Source organism: Drosophila kikkawai, chromosome 3R (assembly GCF_030179895.1).
Source record: "Drosophila kikkawai strain 14028-0561.14 chromosome 3R, DkikHiC1v2, whole genome shotgun sequence".
In the NCBI taxonomy this organism is placed as follows: domain Eukaryota; kingdom Metazoa; phylum Arthropoda; class Insecta; order Diptera; family Drosophilidae; genus Drosophila; species Drosophila kikkawai.
This window is the reverse complement of record NC_091731.1, coordinates 37660186-37678879: the sequence shown is the minus strand read 5'-3', so window position 1 is coordinate 37678879 and position 18694 is coordinate 37660186. Positions and strand designations below refer to the sequence as shown.

The 18694-nt window shown below is 41.9% G+C and overlaps 6 protein-coding genes across 7 annotated transcripts; 2 read left to right on the top strand and 4 right to left on the bottom strand.

Annotated features, from left to right (window-relative positions):
* The first annotated feature begins 127 nt into the window (after positions 1 to 127).
* On the top strand, positions 128 to 959 carry Naa40 (N-alpha-acetyltransferase 40). The gene is given in 4 exon segments (XM_017170979.3): positions 128 to 317; positions 320 to 394; positions 397 to 625; positions 684 to 959. Coding segments are annotated over 4 exon segments (603 nt in total). The 5' UTR covers positions 128 to 256; the 3' UTR covers positions 922 to 959.
* Pcd (pterin-4a-carbinolamine dehydratase) lies at positions 950 to 2452 on the bottom strand. Its single transcript, XM_070286635.1, has 3 exons — positions 2099 to 2452; positions 1887 to 2040; positions 950 to 1270 (listed from the first exon to the last, which is right to left on the bottom strand). Exons 1-3 carry the CDS (start codon positions 2338 to 2340, stop codon positions 971 to 973), a joined length of 696 nt encoding a protein of 231 aa, XP_070142736.1. The 5' UTR covers positions 2341 to 2452; the 3' UTR covers positions 950 to 970.
* Positions 2453 to 2829: 377 nt separating this feature from the next.
* LOC108077607 (uncharacterized) lies at positions 2830 to 3308 on the bottom strand. The gene is made up of 2 exons (XM_017171016.2): positions 3242 to 3308; positions 2830 to 3140 (listed from the first exon to the last, which is right to left on the bottom strand). The coding sequence occupies exons 1-2, from the start codon at positions 3291 to 3293 to the stop codon at positions 2905 to 2907; spliced, it is 288 nt and encodes a 95-aa protein (XP_017026505.1). The 5' UTR covers positions 3294 to 3308; the 3' UTR covers positions 2830 to 2904.
* A 179-nt stretch (positions 3309 to 3487) lies between these two features.
* LOC108077602 (uncharacterized) lies at positions 3488 to 7445 on the bottom strand. Of its 2 annotated transcripts, none has more exons than XM_017171002.3 (3): positions 7170 to 7445; positions 4576 to 4851; positions 3488 to 4216 (listed from the first exon to the last, which is right to left on the bottom strand). In XM_017171002.3, the coding sequence occupies exons 1-3, from the start codon at positions 7182 to 7184 to the stop codon at positions 3617 to 3619; spliced, it is 891 nt and encodes a 296-aa protein (XP_017026491.1). In that variant the 5' UTR covers positions 7185 to 7445; the 3' UTR covers positions 3488 to 3616. The 2 variants fall into 2 exon arrangements, with proteins under 2 accessions (XP_017026491.1, XP_070142837.1); XM_070286736.1 differs by lacking the exon at positions 7170 to 7445 and adding an exon at positions 5026 to 5166.
* A 1725-nt stretch (positions 7446 to 9170) lies between these two features.
* On the top strand, positions 9171 to 9738 carry Obp99b (Odorant-binding protein 99b). Its single transcript, XM_017171039.3, has one exon. The coding sequence runs from the start codon at positions 9190 to 9192 to the stop codon at positions 9643 to 9645; it is 456 nt and encodes a 151-aa protein (XP_017026528.1). The 5' UTR covers positions 9171 to 9189; the 3' UTR covers positions 9646 to 9738.
* Positions 9739 to 10075: 337 nt separating this feature from the next.
* Obp99d (Odorant-binding protein 99d) lies at positions 10076 to 10597 on the bottom strand. Its single transcript, XM_017170990.3, has one exon. It carries the CDS (start codon positions 10571 to 10573, stop codon positions 10151 to 10153), a length of 423 nt encoding a protein of 140 aa, XP_017026479.1. The 5' UTR covers positions 10574 to 10597; the 3' UTR covers positions 10076 to 10150.
* Positions 10598 to 18694: the final 8097 nt, after the last annotated feature.

Sequence of the window (18694 nt, the reverse complement as noted above, 5' to 3'; positions counted from 1 at the left end):
ATCTTGGTCTTATTATGAAGAAAGTATGAAACATATATTTGTTATCTAAGACATTTAGGAATAAGAAACTTAAAAATCAATAAAATTATTATAAATTTCAACAATTTTCACACTTTATCCCCCCCAAAAAACTTATTTTCAAATATCGATGATTCCATCGATACAGACACTATCGTTTATCGTTGTTTGTTGACACCACTTTTGACATCTCTGATTTGCGCGCTTCAATTTTTGCTGAACAATTTCCACCAAAATAATGCCGCACCAAGACGAACTCAGCCAGGGGGCCAAACAGAGATTCGTGGAGACGGCTGCCAGGGCAAGAACCCACTGGAATCGCTCAGCTATCAGTGCTACAAGGCTCCAAATGGCGAGGAATTTAAGCTGCTGTGTCGCACCAGACGGACGCCGATCCCAAGATGCTGAAATGGGCATTCAAACTGGCCGAGACCAATGTGGGCCCCTTCTACAAGCAGCTGAAGATGGGCTGGCAGCCGAAGATCAAGGCGGCGGAGCTGAACAAGAACTGGGCGCGCTACTTGGTGGTCCAGAATGACAAGAAGGAGAACGTGGCCTACTCCATGTTTCGCTTCGACATGGATCACGGCGACTGTGTGCTGTACTGGTAAGACCCACAACTACAATTTCCACAATCTGGCTAGAGTTGACCAATCTTCCGGCAGCTATGAGATGCAGGTGGCGGCGGCTCACCAAAGAAAAGGCCTGGGCAAGTTCATGATGCAAATACTGGAGGACTGCGCCCGCCACTGGCACCTGGAGAAGCTCATGCTCACCGTGCTCAACAACAACGAGCAGTCCATATCCTTCTACAAGCAGCTCGGTTACGGTAAGGATGAGATCTCCCCGGATGTGCTCGAAGAAGCCGACTATCAAATCTTCAGCAAATCTCTGCTGAGCTGAAACCGAGAAAATAAGACAACTAGCTAACTAACTCAACAAACAATTTCATTTATTTCAACAAATTGGCCTGGGTCTCCAGGTAGTTGGCCATGCGAATGTCCTGCGAACTAAGGCCTCCAACGTCGTGTGTGGACAGTGTGACGTCCACCTTGTTGTAGACGTTGAACCACTCGGGATGATGGTTAATCTTCTCGGCCAGCAGGGCAACGCCAGTCATGAAGGCGAAGGCCTGGTTAAAATCCTTGAGGACGTACTGCTTGAAGATGGCATCGCGGCCCTCGACCAGGGTCCAGCCGCAGTCCAGTAGTGGCTGCAGCTTCTCAGCACGCTCCTGTTCGTTTAGTCGCACCTGCGTTGTCAAGAAATCAAGAATGTAAGTTTGATTTCCTAAACAGAATGGAGGATTATGATGGAATTTATGACAGAGGCTTTATTTTTGCTAAAAATTATATACTTTCTCCTTATTTAACTCATTAGCTCATAATAATTGCCTGTTTTGGAGGAATTCCTCTCCTTAAAGGCTGTGACTTGTATAGAAATTCCAGTTTTGAGGCTATATATACGCGTGTTTTGACTCACAAATGCCGCTGAAACTGGTTCAAGTAAGCGAAGCTGTAAATTTAAAATTTAAATCGAGATTTTGCTCAATAATACTTTGTTTTAAAGTCAAACTTTTTTAAGGCACACTCGATAGGATCTCTAAGAGCTGTAACTAACTATTTTGGTGAAAGTCTTAGAGTGTAGGGTGTATTACGGCCTCTTCTTAATCTTTATTACTTAAAGTCAGGTTCACTGGCACCCTAAATCAGTGATTCCCTTCTTACAGGGTATTAAACCACATGCTTAAACTCCACAGCTGGACCTTGGGGTCGCGTCTTATATTCGCCAGGCGATAAGCCACCTCTCGATTTCTCGGCTTCGCCCTTGATCCGAGCAATTACCTATTGCCTGCCTATTGTACTTACCACCATTTTGCTCTTTTTCGCTGGGGTTTCTTTCTTCTGAGTGCCGTAAAGTCTCCGGAGAACCGAACTGCCACCAGTTGCTGCTGCTGCTGCTGTTTTCGCTGCTGGCGAATACAGAACTGAGATTTGTGGAGAGCTGCGCGAATAATTAAAGCTCAGTTTCTCGACTCTACACTCTCCGCTCCCCGCCTTTCCCCCTTGACTCACCTAACCCGGCTCCTCGCGTTTGTTGTTGCTGCAGTGGCGTGAGATAACCCGATTTGAGGCGATTGGCAAGCAGATTGGCTGCCGCCTTTCCAAAGTTTAGCTTAAGCACATTCTGGGCGCACTTAATATTTAGTAACATTTTTGTTTTTGGTTTTTCTAAAACTAGTTTGTTGTTGTTTTGTGTATTTTGTTGTTGTTTTCCGGTGTGAACAGCTGTTCGGCGTGGGGATGCCAACTCATCTGGCATACCTTCTGCTATACAAAATGACAGTCACAGGGAAATCTTGTGACCGTTAGATTAAAATTTACAATTTAAAGGGGATTTTTATGGTTTGTTTTTTAGAAATTGTGTCAAATAAACTTACTTGGAGAGGACTACTGTCTATATATTTAATATAATAATAATTTTTACAAATAATAAACAATTTAAAATACATTTTAAATTCTTTTTTTTATCCCTGACTTTATTTTGTCCTTAATTCGTATGACAAAAAAAATCTATAATATTGTACTTATTTTTGAAAATGTTTTTAAGTATCTGATCAGCAGGAGCCAAAAAATTAAAGTACTTATTTTATACATATAAAATTTATATTATAAATAGTCTTTTATATTATTATTAATTTCATATAAACAACACTTTTATTTTAGCAACATATTAAATAATTTTTTTAAGGTTATAGTTTATTTATTTTATTGCGAATATAATTTTATACATTTAAATGCTGTACGGTGATGTCCTCTAACATATTTTTTAGGATCCTTAGACCGCTCTGGTTATGTTTGTTAGTCATTTTAAATAGATTTTCCTTTACTTGTGCACTATGTTTTCGGATTCACCATTCCCGTAATAATCATAATCCACATTGGCGGTGGAGGTGGCCAACCTGGGTGAAACGCTGGGAGTCACTGCCTCCTGGGCTGGCAAGGCCGGTGCAGTGGTGGCTTCCGGCGGGGCCATGGTGGTGGTTGTGGTCTTACGCCAACGCAGACTATAGCGACTGCGTATGAATGGTGGTAAGGTTACCACTTTAGAGTCGCCAAGGACTTGAAAAAATATTTTGATATTAAATAAATGAAAATGAAATGAATTTAAAGAGTTTTCATTCAGGAGAATATACAAGAATACAAATTAAATCTCCACTTACCCAACCCCAAAAGGCAGCAGCAGCAAAGGACCAGCAGCAGGGACAGCTTCATTCTTCGTAACCCTTTCAGTGCCAACTGTAACTTTGCACAGCAACTCCCATTGCATTTATATAGGCCCCTTAAACCGGCAGATAAACCCAGATAATTCCCAGAGGAAAGCCCTCAGGGAACTGCCATGGAGCCCTCCTCTCCAAGTTCATTCACCGCTATTTTATTTATTTTTTTTTTAATATTTATTTCGTTATCTCTGAATGAACTCTTACTTAGCGACACATTGTACAAATGCTTCGGAATCGATATTATTATGCTTAAGCGAAATGGTAATAAATACGTGTTTGTGGAGGCGGCTGAGTGACCGGATTTATCCGGGTGTATCAGTTGTCCGGATCCGCTGGTCTTGGGCGCTTCGGTCCAGATGGTATTGGTGGCGGCGGGACATCCGGAACGGCGCTGTTTTTGCTTGACGATCCGTTGCGTATGTCCTCGAAACTGGGCTTTGCTGGCTCCAGGTTATCCAGGGGAAGTGGCTGAATTTGGGGCTGAGTCTGAGGCTGAATTTGAGGCTGAATCTGAGGCTGTATTTGTGGCTGTTCCTCCTCTGTCGGGGGTGCGGCAGGCGGAGCTGCTGTTGGGTAACCCTGGCTGGGATAGTAGTCGTAGGGCGGCAGGTAGTTCTGGCGTATATATCCCGCTTGGTCGTAGATCACTGGATACTGGCTGTACGGATATGGAGGCAGGTGCATGGGTTGTCCTCGAAAATGTGATGGGAGGGGGATGAGCACGGGAGGCAAACCCTGTTGGTTGAGGGGCAGTGGCATCATCTGCTCCTTGGGCATTTCTTTGGGCTCCAGGTTACCGGGTGGCGCCTGTGGCAGAGGCTGCTGTTCCTGCACAGGGGCTTCTGCAGGTTGCTGGGGTTCATAGGGGGCAAAGCCCGAGGGATATTGCGAGGAAGTGGGCAGGGGATACGGCAACTGGAAAGAGAAAATGGTTATTATTTAAAAAAATATAATTTTGTTCACTTAATAATTAACTTAACTTTAATAACTTTAATAGCTTTAAAAGTGCACTCTAATAACTCGTAAATTAAAAAAGTATTTCATTTAACTTCCACAGTATTAGAGTTTAGTTAAATGCTATTCGAAAAATAAGGTTAAATTTTAATATCTAAGAAAGAACCATTATTCATAGTACTAAATTGTATTTAAAAGCATTTAAAGTTGACCCAAAAAAATATACATTTAAATTATAGGGTTTAAAATCTTATTTCTATAAGCAATATTTAATGGTTAATTTGTAGTTCCACTTCCCAGATTTCAATCAAACAACTTACCCTCTCATTTGGCATCAAACCCGGCACAATTGGCTGGCCGAATCTCACCAGCGGCGGACTGTAGAAGCCATAGGGATTGTAGGGTCCAAAGGGAGCATACCCAGGCTCATGGATCGTGGGTTGGATGACCGGATAGGCCCGGCTGGAGGTCAGATTGTCGTCCGTCGTGATCAGGGCATTGTAGACCTTGGGCTTCTTTCGCAGACGCCTGGCGGCAAGCGAGGAATCCGCCAGCAAAGCCACGACCAAGCCCAGCAGCAGAACCAAAAGCGTTCGCTGTAAGAATAAAATCAGAATTCGGAGCTACAGTTTTCCATTGACAGCTGTCCCTGGTATTTGTCGCCCTAAACATAGATACAAATGTATCTTTGGTTCAATGAAAATCGTAATCTGTTTAATTGATCGCCATATCGATCGACAATCAATCAATGGATTGTTTGGACTACGCACAATTGTGCTGGCGTTTCTTGACGGAAGTTGGTAGCTGCTCTACAGGGAAGCCGTGGCTCGTTACTAATGGGAGCTGCTCGGATCGAGCGACCAGAAGAAACTCAAAAGATACTTTCAAATGGGGGCTGCAGTCAGTCGCCGGCGTTGGGCGAAACAATCAACACATGTCAGCCTTTGTTGCGAATTCTCTACACTTCATTAGTTTTGAATTGAAATGTAGATTGTTCCTTTAATTGGATTACGTATGGCCGGAGTTCAAACCGGACGGGGGAATATACGTAGCTTTACATACACTAAGGGAAAAAATGTTTAAAATTCTTTAATTATTTGTAGAATTAAAAATATAAAGAAGGTAGAGAAATTCATTAAAATTAATTTAATTTTAGGGTAAAGATTTTGTTAGTTTTCAGTGTATAGGTTCAAGCCAAAGATATGGATATGGAGCCTCTAGGTCCGGTTAGACGAGGTCTCTTCGTGGTACTAGAGCATGCAAATGCAGTGGAGCGATCCGCGGAACTGTGACCGCGTTTTTCTGATCTTGATCCCCAAGTGGCCCAGTTGGATCACTCGGATTACCCAGAGCTGGGCTTGGCTGCCCTGACTGAGGCTGAGGCTGAGACTGAGACTGACTGGCAATTTGCCTTGCTTTCCCATGCGCATTTCACTTTGACTTTCCTCGGGCCACTCAGACACTCCACCCACTCGATACCCCCATCATGATCTCCATTGCCAGAGCAATTTTCAACGCTTTTCCTTTTCTGTTTTCTAGCTTCGTTTTCGATTTCAGTGAAATTAAATCGACGCCAAGCGATTCAAATTGAATTGAGTGGAATCGGCAAGCAACAACCACCACCACCGCCAGACAATAATCGTAATGATCGGCATCGGGCCGAGATTGATCAAGTGCCGGAGTGCAGCTCCACTCCACTTTGTCGAAAATTGGGCCAACTCGAGTGCCATTGTAATGTGTTTGCGTTAAAAGTGATAGTTCGAATAGTTTGATCTTCGGTCTTTGGTCTTGGATCTTGGATCTTGGCCATGGGTGTTTCCCATAGGCCCGCCAAGAAATCGAGAGTCACATCTCGATTGGGTGGGTGGTCGGTCATGTGAGTCAATGGGCTTTGACTGAGAAATTAACTGAAATGACCTGGCCAGGGGGGTTCTTGAAAAGTTACTCTTTAGGCTTTTACTTTGTACAAATTCTTGAGAAAATGAAATATGTGAAATAGGAAAGTGAGTTTTGTTAATGAATGTTTTTGTAGACATTGTTTTTACTTTCATTTTATTATTAATTAGGAAATTAATGAGCTGATGTTTCTCTGTTAATGTAGTGATGATAGGCAAGAGGCAGAGTGTAAAGCATTTCTAAAGCAGAAATTAAATTAAATTATTCTTTTACTTCTGGTTTTATTAATTTCTTCATCTAACAAGCTTCTGTAAATATAGCTTCTATTACATCTATCACATCCCTTCAATCTTTCCACACATTTTTAATTACTTAATTGTTGTAATTTATAAATTAATGGCATTAGTTAGCACACATTAGAAGTACTTAGTAATTGTGTTGAAACTATAAAGTGAACTAGAAATCATGAAAATCAGGTCTCAGTAAAATTTATATAAACGATTTCATTATTTAACTTGAATATTTGTTTTCAGAGGAGTAACACTAGAAGCAATATATATATCAAATGCTTTGAGCTTCTTTTTTCTTCATTCATTTTAAATATTTTCATTACCAAACTAATCATTTATATTCTTGTTAACTACTCGCCATTCCTAGAGTATTTAACTCTGCATTCAAGCATTTGATTTTTCCTTTCAACTCATTAGAATAGCCACTGCTTCTAGCCAGCAGACTTCTGGCCATAAAGTCAAGAGCTATGAGCCATGAGCTGGGCTTGCCTGACTTTTAGTTGCCTGCATTTGGCCAGTTGTTGAGCTGGCTTAGACGCTGACTCAGTCGCCAGTCGCATTCATGGCTAAGACCCGTTCAAAGGCAATTAATGCTAGCCGCTGTAACCTTAAACCTGGAGTCTGAACCTAAATCTGAATCTTAGATTATGACGGAAAGTGAAAGTGCTGGCTGGAGGGGGGTTGTGTGGGCGTTTAAAGGCATCGATCAGCCGCCGCCGCTCGCTTACCTTTTCCATTTGCATAGTGGCTGCCCTTGTTTATGGATTTCCTCCGGATTTCGTATGCAGACCAGGTGGTGGTGATGAGTGCACTGAGGAAGCTCCCGAAAAGCCCCAAAAAATATAAATATATATTGTCTGCAATTGCACTTGCACTTGCTCTTTAAGAATTCACAATTGGCGGCTGCACGACACGTAATGACTTTGAAAACAAGTTGCTTTATAAATAATGAAAAATACAAATAAACATGCAAAATGCTCCTTGACGGACCGGAGCACGACTCGGTGACTCTGGAACTGTTGTGACTCTACGCGGAGGCTGCCGACGACCAACTGACTCTTTCTGCCGCTGCGCACGCGCGTTTCTTTATGGGGAACTCGGCAGAGACTGAGACTTGACTGGGACTTGGACTTGGTCTTCAAGCAAGAGCTGGGCGCGCGCGCTCCATGGGCTTCAGTGGTGGCGGTGTCATGATGTGCTTTCGGGCCATAAATGGCCAGGAAATTCTGGGAGTTTGGCCTAGTTTTTGGCTAATCTTGCAGTAGGTCTTTGCCAGAGATCAAGTACTGGATTTGCAAGTAAAGTAAATCTTTTACTCTTTCTGAGCTACCCTTTTCTCAAGTCTCAGGGTATTCCCTCTTCGAATCAAAAAACACAAACAAATACAAAACCGAAATGGCTTTCCCATTGAAGGAGGCATTTTCATTAGCTTCGATTTAATTGCTCTCCGAGGCCTTTAATGAATGCAATAAACCGGGCGAAAGTGTAGAATCGAGGCGCAATGAACACCAACTGGGTCTCTAGGAATTTGTTCAGCTCTCCACGAGAGCCGTGGCTATAGCTCTCGGGAAATGCAATTGTTGTGGTCACAACATGTCTTTATTCTCGGGGCCATAACAAATGGGCTTTAACCGGGTTTCACTTTCGTTTCGTTTGGCGAACTCTGGCTCAGAACACACGGTTGCTGGTTAAGACACTAAAAAAATAAGTGGTTGCTATAAGAAAAAGTACTAATTTAAAAGCGTAAAACATAGTTATAAACTAAGGAACACAATTTATATTTAATTAAATTATTATAAAGAAGGTTAAACTTAATCGTTTTATTTGATTTATACTTAATACATAATATAACTTGACTAAGCTCCAATTAAAGCTTAAATTAAATTAAATTTCAACTCTCTTAAACTTCTTTTTTTGAGTGTAAAAACCCAGTTTTCCTCTGAATGATAGCTTGTTTCTATTCGCCGCCGTCACGTTCACTGTCAGAGGTGATAAGTGTCAGGTCGTAGCTGATCCAATCCGAAGCGGCCAGGTCCTCACCCACATCTTCCATGTCTCCAGTCCACTGGATGCCCTTATGCCCTGCCATGCCAGTCGACTTGGCCCTCTTGGGGTCAAACCTGAGCGTTTGAAGATCTGCTGAGATTGTTTGTTGTTGCTGCTGGTGGGCGGTTCGAGACCTCCTGCCGCGTTGTCTTCTAGATTTACGACTGAACTTTCGCTTTCCCTTTTGTTTATTTCGGGTTTTGTGTTTTTTGGATTGGCACAAACTAAATGGAGGAATGACGAGTAGCTATTACCTGGATGATTATGTTAAGTATTGTGTGCTTTTGATAGGTAATGGAGCTGTCTATGGTTGATATTAGCTTAATTTGATGACTTGGACACGATTATTGGCTTAATTTATCCACTGTACGTTGTTGTTGTGAGCTGTCTGCAGGTGGTGCCACTGCACTCCATAGATTACTCGAAATTCCATCAATAATTTGAATTGAAATGAGATTGGAATTTGCTCAAAGTCTCATTACTTTTCTGTGATAAGCCGTGAGTCAGTCGGTCGGTCGCTGAGCAGGTGCTCGTTGCGACCCCCTGACCCCCGATAAGGACAATCGTGGCGGTCAGTCAGTCACCTGGCAGCAGGTTAATTCGATTCGAAGATTAGGACGGAATGCAGTCTCGTCGCCCTATAAATACCAATGCAGAGCCCGAAGCCAAATGCAGTTTGCAGCTGTTTGTGCCAGAGCAAAGATGAAGTTCCTCCTCGTCCTCGTCCTGATCCCCGCCTGTGTGTGGGCCGACCATGAGCACGGCCACCACGACATGAGCTATGTGGTCAAGAGCCACGACGATCTGGTGACCTATCGCCACTTTTGCGCCGAGAAGGTCCACGCCTCCGCGGAGCTGGTGGAGCAGTACAAGAAGTGGCAGTACCCCGACGACGCCGTCACCCGCTGCTACATGGAGTGCGTCTTCGAGAAGTTTGGATTCTACGACCCGGAGCACGGCTTCGATGTCCACAAGGTGCATGTGCAGCTCTCGGGAGCGGGCTCAACGGTGGATCACAACGATGAGACCCACCAGAAGATTGCCCACTGCGCGGAGACGCACTCCAAGGAGGCCGATTCCTGCTCCAGGGCCTACCACGCCGGCATGTGCTTCATGAACGCCAACCTGCGCCTGGTCCAGCACAGTGTCCAGGTCTAGGGGGCGTCCAGGGACAGTGATGGGGGGATTCCCTGCCCCTCAGCCAGAACCAGAATCATCCTGATCGATTGTCAAAAGTTCAAGTTTAAAATAAAACGGTTTTTCCGAAGGATTTCAAGCCCGGAGGGCGCCAGACCTTATTATTGGCCAGACATAGATGGCGGCAGTGACTGGCAAGGCAGGGGCGCCACTGTGGACCAGTGTTGCCAGACTTTTCGGTCCCAGCGACCAAAAGTGCCAGATCGGGCGATCTGAGGGTTTCGCGTTCGAGTGTGCCCAGACGCCACGAAAGCGCGCCCTGTTCCTGGGATTTTCCGATCTCTGAGTTTTTCATCGCAAACAACTGCGGGCACACTAAACCCGCCAACTGGAATATTCTAAAATGCTTATGTGTTTTTAAACAAATTTTCAGTTGGTTTTCTGGTTTATTTTTTTTTTACAAATACCATTTATTTTTCTATTAAATATACTAAAATTAACATTAGGAATTAAGTATAAAATACAACTAATTTACTTCCCCCTTTGGCTTCATGAAATCCCTGACCCAATGTCCGAATCTACCGGAAGTGGCACACCTGTAGGCCCTTAAAGCCCACTCATCCGGTTGAGTCCTCTGCTCTTCCCTCCGGTTGCAGTAGTTCACCACCAGCATCAGTTCCTCCATTTGGTTGTGCCCTGCAAAGATCTTGGCTATGCGCCTCGCCTGGTAGCCACTATCGTCGGTCCAGAGGCCCAGGGACTTAACCAAACACCTCAGAGTGGCTGCCTCCTCGTCTTGGGTAGCCTGCCGGCACATACCCAAATCTTTGTAGACTTGCTCCTGCTTGGGCAGTTGCCACAATGAAGCTGCCTCGGCTGTAATGGCCACCAGCAGTAGCAGGAGGATGCAGCTCATCCAGCGAATATAATCCAGTTTTGAGTAATTCATTCTGCTTCCGACTGAGAAATGAAGCTCAGACCGAAAGGCACTTCTCTTTTTATAGAAAAACGAATAGTCCCATTTGCAAAACCAGTTCTCGGCAGGCGACCTAGAATTCATGGAAAATGATTCTAACATATATAGTTTACCTGGAGCGACATCAGGTCGGCGACTGACGTAATGTGCGAGGAACTTTCCAGCTTCTCCACATTAAAAATAGCCATAATTCCAGTACACCTGCACCAGGGCCTGAGTTCAAGTTCATGAATGGTATGGCAATTATGACGAGGAGTCACGTTTGCTTTTAAGATATAAAGATATAAATCAAGAAATAACTTTTTAGTGCGTAGCATGACTGGAGTTATTTTTCTTTGGTTGTTTGAGTCTTAAATTTGGATTAAGTTTTCAAAAAACATTATTTTTTGATTGTATTATATAAAAAATAAGTGAAAAGTATATATAAGTATAGAAGCTTGGAAAATTTGGTTTAATTTCATTTAATAACTGAAGATATTTATAATTTAACCACAACTCCCAAGCTCTGCAATCCCTCGATTATTTTCTGCCCGATTAATTCCCACACCTTCTGGGCAACTCAAAGTCGTATTCCTTTTTTCTGTGCGGCAGGCGACAATGCAATTTGGCAAACTGCAACTGCAATTATAAGTGCTCGGCTGACTGCACCAAGACCTGCTCACCCCCCTCACTCAACCCAAATTCGCAGGACGATTTATTAAACATTCCAATCACACGTGAACTTGTGTTTTGTGTGTGTGTATTTTTTGCACCTTTCCTTTGACTCTGTGGCTGTGGCATTGTTTTTTTCGAGCGAAGGCCCTTCGACTTTCACCGCCGACTGTGACTACTTCATTAAACAGTTGAGACTCCATGCGACCCGCCCGACTCGTGTGGCGTTTTCACGCTGCAATAGACTTTTCCGCGCCACTCAACAGCCCCGCGTCCGTGTCAGCCGCGTTTTGACAAAGCTAATTTGGCTGGCAGCCCATCGATATGCCCTCCCAGATTTCACATCCCAAAGCTCATGGCTTAGAGCTGAGAGCTCAGACCTCAGCCAGCCAAAACGCCAAACAAACACTTGACACGACCTATTCTATTATTTCTCAATTAAATGTCGTGTAAAGAAATCGTCATCGAGTCGGCATCGACGAGTCAGCTTCATTGCATTCGCATTCGCCATTCAGTGTGGTGGAGCCAAGCCATCAGTCGTGCAGCAGTACAGGAAATAATTTTTAATATTTTAAAATATAAACAAATCCATAAATCCAAGAACTTGTCAAATATATATTAAACTTAAGGTTAAAGTCAGTTGGCAATAAATTAATAAAGAAGGTTGTTTTTAGATAGAGTTTAGAAGATACTTCTGCCTTTTGTTAGCATAATGTTCAGTTTGTTGTATTTTTTCTAATATAACTAGGGTTTTTTCGAGTATTTAAACTCTTTTAATTTAAAATTAACATTAAATAGAAAATATTTGTTATATTACCAAATAAACCTACCTTCTCATAAGCCGCACTTGTTTCAGCAGGAAGTTTTATAAGAAAGGAAATTCCTAGACATCTTATAAAAATGTTTTATAAATTGGGACAACATATAACTAATTAATTAATAAATACATAATATAAATAAATTGCTTTTAGCCATTTTTTTTTTGATGTGCAGCCCCAAACACTTGGCACACTTGCCTCGAACCACCTACAACAATAAAAGGTGGCGTGTCAAAGGCAATGGGTAAAATTGAATTTGGTTTTTCATTTCCATTTAGTTCTCTTTTGCTCCGGATTCGGATTGCGTTAGTTAGTTTGCATTGCAGCATTACGTACTTAGTTTCAAAGAGCTTGCCAGCCACAAAAACCCACAAGAAATGAATTGAAATACCTGAAGGGAGGAGAACAGGGAATGGTGGGGCTGGAAAACCTTTGATTTTAGGGGTATTGTTAAGGAAAAACAAGCTAAAAACTAAACAAAAAATCTATAGTGATAAGAACTAGTTAAAAGTAATTGATTAATTAAATAAACCTAAATTTTATGTATTGTCTTAATACATTTCATTTATAAAGTATTCTGAAATATTCCAATTAAAGTTATTTACCTTCTAGAAATCTTTTAAAAAGAGAAAACCCTTTCCCTTTCCTATATTCCTATTTAATTTACTCCACTGTACCCTCTCTTTCGTTCCAAATATACATATTTCCTATTCTGTATTTTGTAAAAACAGTTTGCTCTTGAATGTTCTCCGGTCCGAAATTCTATTCGAGTTTAATGGTCTGCGACTTGTTTCTTTTGAATGTGCATTGTTTCTGCCCCTGGGGTTCCTTTTCTCCGTTCCCCTGAAGTCCTTGCTCCCTCCTCGTCACTGCATCACTGCCCCAATCTCAACTGTTTCCATTGTATGCAGCCACCAATTCAGCAATTCACCTGGGCCACCTGCCCACCTAAACACAGCAAGAAAATAATGATAATAAGGGAATGGGACTTATTTAGTAACATTTTTTACCAAAAATAAGTCGAATTCATTCTTAGATTTCTATTAAAGCTCTTAATTTTTGTTTTATTATTTCTATATTTTTTTCTTTGATTATATAGTTTAAAAAATCATTCAAAATATTCACTAACTTTATTTCCCTGTGCATCCACTCAACCATTTATACATCTACCCATATAGCCCTGTGAAAATCTGGGCAGTCGCTCAGTGAAGCTGCTCTAATTGCAACTTTGAAACTCAATTGGGTAGACACAAGGCCACGGGGTGCAGGGTGGCGGGGTGGTGGGCCACTGGCCACTGCCACTTCTCGGCCACAAAAACCACCAATTAAATATAAATGTTTGCGCTTTTCTGAGCAGCGCTCTCTTGTGTTTTCCGTTCGTTTTTCTCCTGTTTTTTTTTGCACATGGACATGAGTGTGTTCTTGCAGTTTACAATTTGCACATGGCCAGTGTCCGCGTCGGAAGGTCAGTTCCTCCGTTCTCCATGAAAGGAGCTGCAGGACACGTGCTTTTTGTTTAAGCAGCAGCCAGCCTTGCCTTTATATCCCTGCTAACGATGGGGTTTTCTTTCACTGAAAGCCTGCATTTTAGTGCCCAGTTCCCCGGAGTCTGCTCTGGAGTTGGAGAAATGCGACAGTAAAAACTTTTCGCTCTCTGCGAAATAATAAAAAATCTAGTAAAACTGGAAAATAGAGGGGGGCGTGGCCTGGCCGTCTCTGGTAGGCGACACATTGTGCCAAAAGTTTTTCCCGTTCTGCACAAAAGTTTTCCTTCCGCCAGGCATAACTTCTGCGTAGAAGAGAAAAATGCTAGAAAATTGGAATACTTTCAAAAGTTTCAAAACTGAAAGGCAAAGAGAGGAGCGGGAGGGGTCAGGAGGGGACTATTTTTCCAACTTAATTAATAATTAATTAGTGATTCATCTCAAAGCCAAACAAGTGACCGATGACCAGGGCGGAAAAAAAGGCGGAAAATTTTTATATAAAATAAATTCATGTTGAAACCTCACACAAAAGGCCATGGCAATGGTGAGCAGCGACTGCAGTGCGAGAAAAACTATGTGGAAAATGATTAAAAATTTTGAAAATTAATATAAAGGCATATATTCCAGTACAAAATCTAAGGAATATTTTTAATTCAAACCTTTTTTCCGCCGTGTCCCTTCGCTGGAGGTCAGCGCGTGCGGCTGGCTTTTGTTGGCCGCACTCCGCGCATTAGCGGCTAAATTACTGGCCAGCTGCCGAGTGCCGATGGTCAAGGATCCCGGCCAGAGGATGGGACCAGGCAGCGGGCATCAGGATGTGGTAATTGGAATTAATTCAGCATTAAGCTGCATTTTCTTTAGCCAACTCGCCGTGAGCGTGGGGACACGACCGCCATGCGGCATTATGAAGTACCAACATTTTGTATAAATTTTTTCTATTCCTTGTCCCTTTTTCGCTCGGGTTTGTTAATTAATTGCGCTTAGTTGCCGCAAATGGCAGTTGGCGAGTGGTCCTCGGTGCTCGATGGGGGCGTGGTCGGTAGTTAGTGGCCAGCATCCGGAATCCAGCCAGCAGCCAGCAGCTTAGAGTCATTAGCGCGGCGAGCAATTAGCAGAAAAGTTGGCGGCAGCCAAATGCAATACCGCAAATATCTTGACCAAAAAGGAAAATGCAAGAATTCTGCTCTATCTTAATTAAAGATTCTTTATAAAATTTATCACGTCCTGAGACTGTTAAAGGGTTGTTTTTAATAACTGTAAAATAATTTAAAATTATTTTTGTGCTCTAAAGAGCTTCTAAAGTAACTCTTCTTATATTAAAAAGCTCAGAAAACATCAAATTGGGGCCTGCTGCTGTATAAATTAAATTATTAAAATTCTTGAAAATATCTCTTGAGCCTAACCCTGCAACCTAATTTAACTTAAGACATAATACCTAGTTTTTATATCAATTTCCCATAATTTTTCCTTATATTTACCAAGTAATCTCTATGAGTACCTAAAATCTTTAACAAAAGCTCAATAAATTCCTAAGCACTTATCAATTATTCGCCCGCATAATCAGCTCTCAGTGTTTAGCAAATTCTCAAATCAAAGGCAACAATTGCAGTCGTCCCACACACCCTGCAGATGCCTGCAGATATATAGCGACCATCGTGGCGTATGCGCAATGTGTTTGCGAATCCGAATTGGTCGCCTTTGGGAGGGCGAGTGAGATAGCTACAATTTGTCTGCAACTTATTGACATTTTTCACTCCGCGAGGGTTGACAATTTACATTTGCATAAAATAAAGACTTTGGGTGGGAAATATGTGGCTTGGGGAATTTATTTGATGAAATTCTTTCGAATAATATTAAGGGATAAAAATAAGATGATTTATAACAGGTCTTTATTGCAAAATCAAGTTAAGTTTTTGTATAACAGGTAATCATGGAAATGTGTTGAGTTGTTAAGGGTTTTTAAGGTTTTATTGCTAATTATTATTAATTATTTTTTTATTTTATAATATGTAAATACATTTTATTTGCTCTTAAAAAACGATAAAATAAACGAAAGTATCTAGGTAAATACTTTTAGAGAAAGAAAAACTTAAAGTGATGAAGTCTTGGAACAAATGAATACTCGAATTTACTTAAATAAAATCAGAAAGTATAAAGCTTTGTTTCTTTTGAAAATAAAATTTAATTTAAAATCTATAAATAAATATTATTTCTCGTTATTATATATGTAAACCTATCATATTTAATTTCTATTAATTCTTCATAATTTCTTTAGCAACCCTCTTTCAAGCCACGACAACTGGCTGCTTCTTGTAACTGTTTTATCTGTTTTGCATGTAGGCTGGGTGCCACGCCTCCTTTTGCACTGGTGTGCCACTCATTAACCTGGGTGTATGTATGTGTGTGTGCAGTGTGTGTGTGTGTGTGTCTGCTGTTAAGTCCTTTTGTTTTTCAATCTGACAATCGCCAGCTTTCCTCCTGCCTGCAGCCAGTGTCTTCCATTGTCCCAGATATATATTGTAGATATAGTCATTGTGCTATTTTCCGCTTGATTACGGCCAAAGGATTTTTGGCACACACACACGTACTCACACCTCACACCCACATGGGCATTGTTCATTGGCATTTGACCGCGTGTTTGGCACTCGCAGATCCGCAATGCCAGCGTCCGCTTAATCCCACCCGAAGGCTCCACCTCGCCTGCACCTTGGCAACCATTAAGTGGATACGCTTATTATCCATTGTTCGGCGTTGATATGTGCCCGGAAAGAGCGTCCTCCGCCCACCTTCTATGCCCAACAGCCAACAGCCTGACCTCACGGAGAGTGCTGTGTAATTTTATTCATAAACTCAACTAAAACACATTGCCGGCCTGAGCTTAGTCAGGGTTTCGGTGTGGTGTTTTGGTTATAGTGGTGATGAGGCTGCACTGAGGGAATTTTTTGGGACTAACTGGGGATTATCTAAAGTTTTATTTGTAACATTATTATTATATTTTCTTCATTTTTGATTTTATATAAGCAAAGGAGATTGGGATAGGAATATAAAACGTTTGTTTTCCGAATAAAATTATAATACCCTACAAGAGTAATTGATTCAATTCGCCCAGTGCATTGTGGGGATGGGAGGCTGTTTTGTTTTCCGCCGCTTATTTGCTGCTGGCAGTTGGCAAGGCACCAAAAAACACGCAGCAGGCGGCTGGCTGGTTTGGCTTTTGTGTCAATGAATACAATAACCAAATTAAACAGCCGAAACGGATAACCAAGGTGATGCAGCAGCACCACCAGCTCCATAAATAAAGTAAATCCCCCAGTAATATGCTTACATACCCTGCGAAGGGGTTAGAACTCGAGTCTGAGGCTAATTGCAGCTCACCGGCTAATAGATACTTATCTGAGGGATCATAACAACAAGAATAATAACAATAATGCCTGGGAAAAAATCTAAACATCTCGGTATTTTGATAAGCAATTTGTTTATTTGCGTTTATTCCAGCATAAATTCAAAAATAAACGCTGCGGGGACATTTCTACACACAAAATGGCAAACAAATAATAATGATATCGAAAAACCGGGAGACTCAAGTGCCAGGCAAGGACCTTCCCACACACAACCACACACACACACACACACTCCCACACAATTGGAGAGACCCAAGATCTGTGTCCTTTAGATACATTTTCCTAACCTTTTTTTCCACTAGAGTGAACCGCCTGCGAAATGAAAAAACCACTCGAGTTCATCGTTGTTCCTCCACTGCCTGTTAGTTTCTGTTTCTCCCTCCCCCCAGCTCTCATTTTTATTTGCTTGTTTACCTTGCTGATTTCTCTTTATGCTTTTCTTGTGGGTTTTCCGAGCATATTGCGAGCAATTTAACTGCAATTAAATTGCAATTTTACCACACACAGAGGCTCGTACTGAAAGCGGTGCAAAATGCCTCACAAAGGCGTCGTTTCTCTCGATTTTTTTCACTCCTGAAGAGGCCGGCATCCATTGTGTGTTGCCTTGAGGTAAAAAAAAAGGAAAATAACACTGAAAACCTTTGCATTTTGCAGATTTTACAATTATTTTCGCACTAAAAAGCGAGAGGCGCCGCCCCTTGACTTTCTTTGTGCGCGGCGCATAAACAAAATGGCCGCCTTCTTATCTGGCCCATTGTGCCAGGTAGTATTCCTCCCCCCCAGCTCCTTGCCCAGGACCAACTTTCCATCTCTGTGCAGCGGCGCGTGCTTTATAAATTGTATTTAAAAGATATAGCAAAGCGCAAACACAATTCCTTTGAAACGGAATGCCACAAATAATTGCTGGCCTTGCTCCGCTCCGGCGCTGCGGGCTTTGTCCCGATATCCTGTTGGGCATACAAAGGATCCAAAGGGGGTTCCCGGGGCTATAGAGGCTACGGCAGCGGCGGCGGCGGCAGCTGCCACTTGAGGTAGGTGCTCTAATCGGGGTTTACTTGGGGAATATGCCAAGTATTCTCCTTAAAACATAAAGCTTTTGGTTTATTTGTCTGAAAATCTCCTTGGAATGAAAGATTTCCTGTTTCGGGTACTTGCATTATTTTAATTTAATTAAATTTCAAATAAGTATAACTAAAATATAGAATTAAACTATCAAATTGATATTTACTGTGATATAAATCAATTTTAAATATATTTTAAACTGATCGACTGATCAACCTTTACATTAGATATAGAGTCTCCATCTATACATCCCCATTTCCTTCCGTCCCCTGTTAAAGAGTGTAATCCTTTTTCAAATACCAAATAATCGAAGCCTCTACGTGCTCAAACTGTCTAATTTGTTGTGACCAAAATATAGTTATTATGCACAAGACTTGAGTATAAATATTAATTACAGGTTGGCAGGCATCTTGCCAAAGTTATCCTTGCTCTCTGCCTGCTGCTCCGGCCATGTGTTGAATATTTAATTTAATTTAATTAAATTCACTCTGAAAATAACTTTGCAAGGCGGCGCGTAATGAGATAAATTTGCATAAAAATGTCTTGACTTGTCTCCTTTCCCGGCTTGCCTGCATATATCCTTGTAGCCGAAAGGAAGCCGTGACGTGGCGACAGGCAGGGAGCGGCGCTAATCCTTTACAGATGAAAATGCTGGCATATGCCAATGCCAGAGAATCA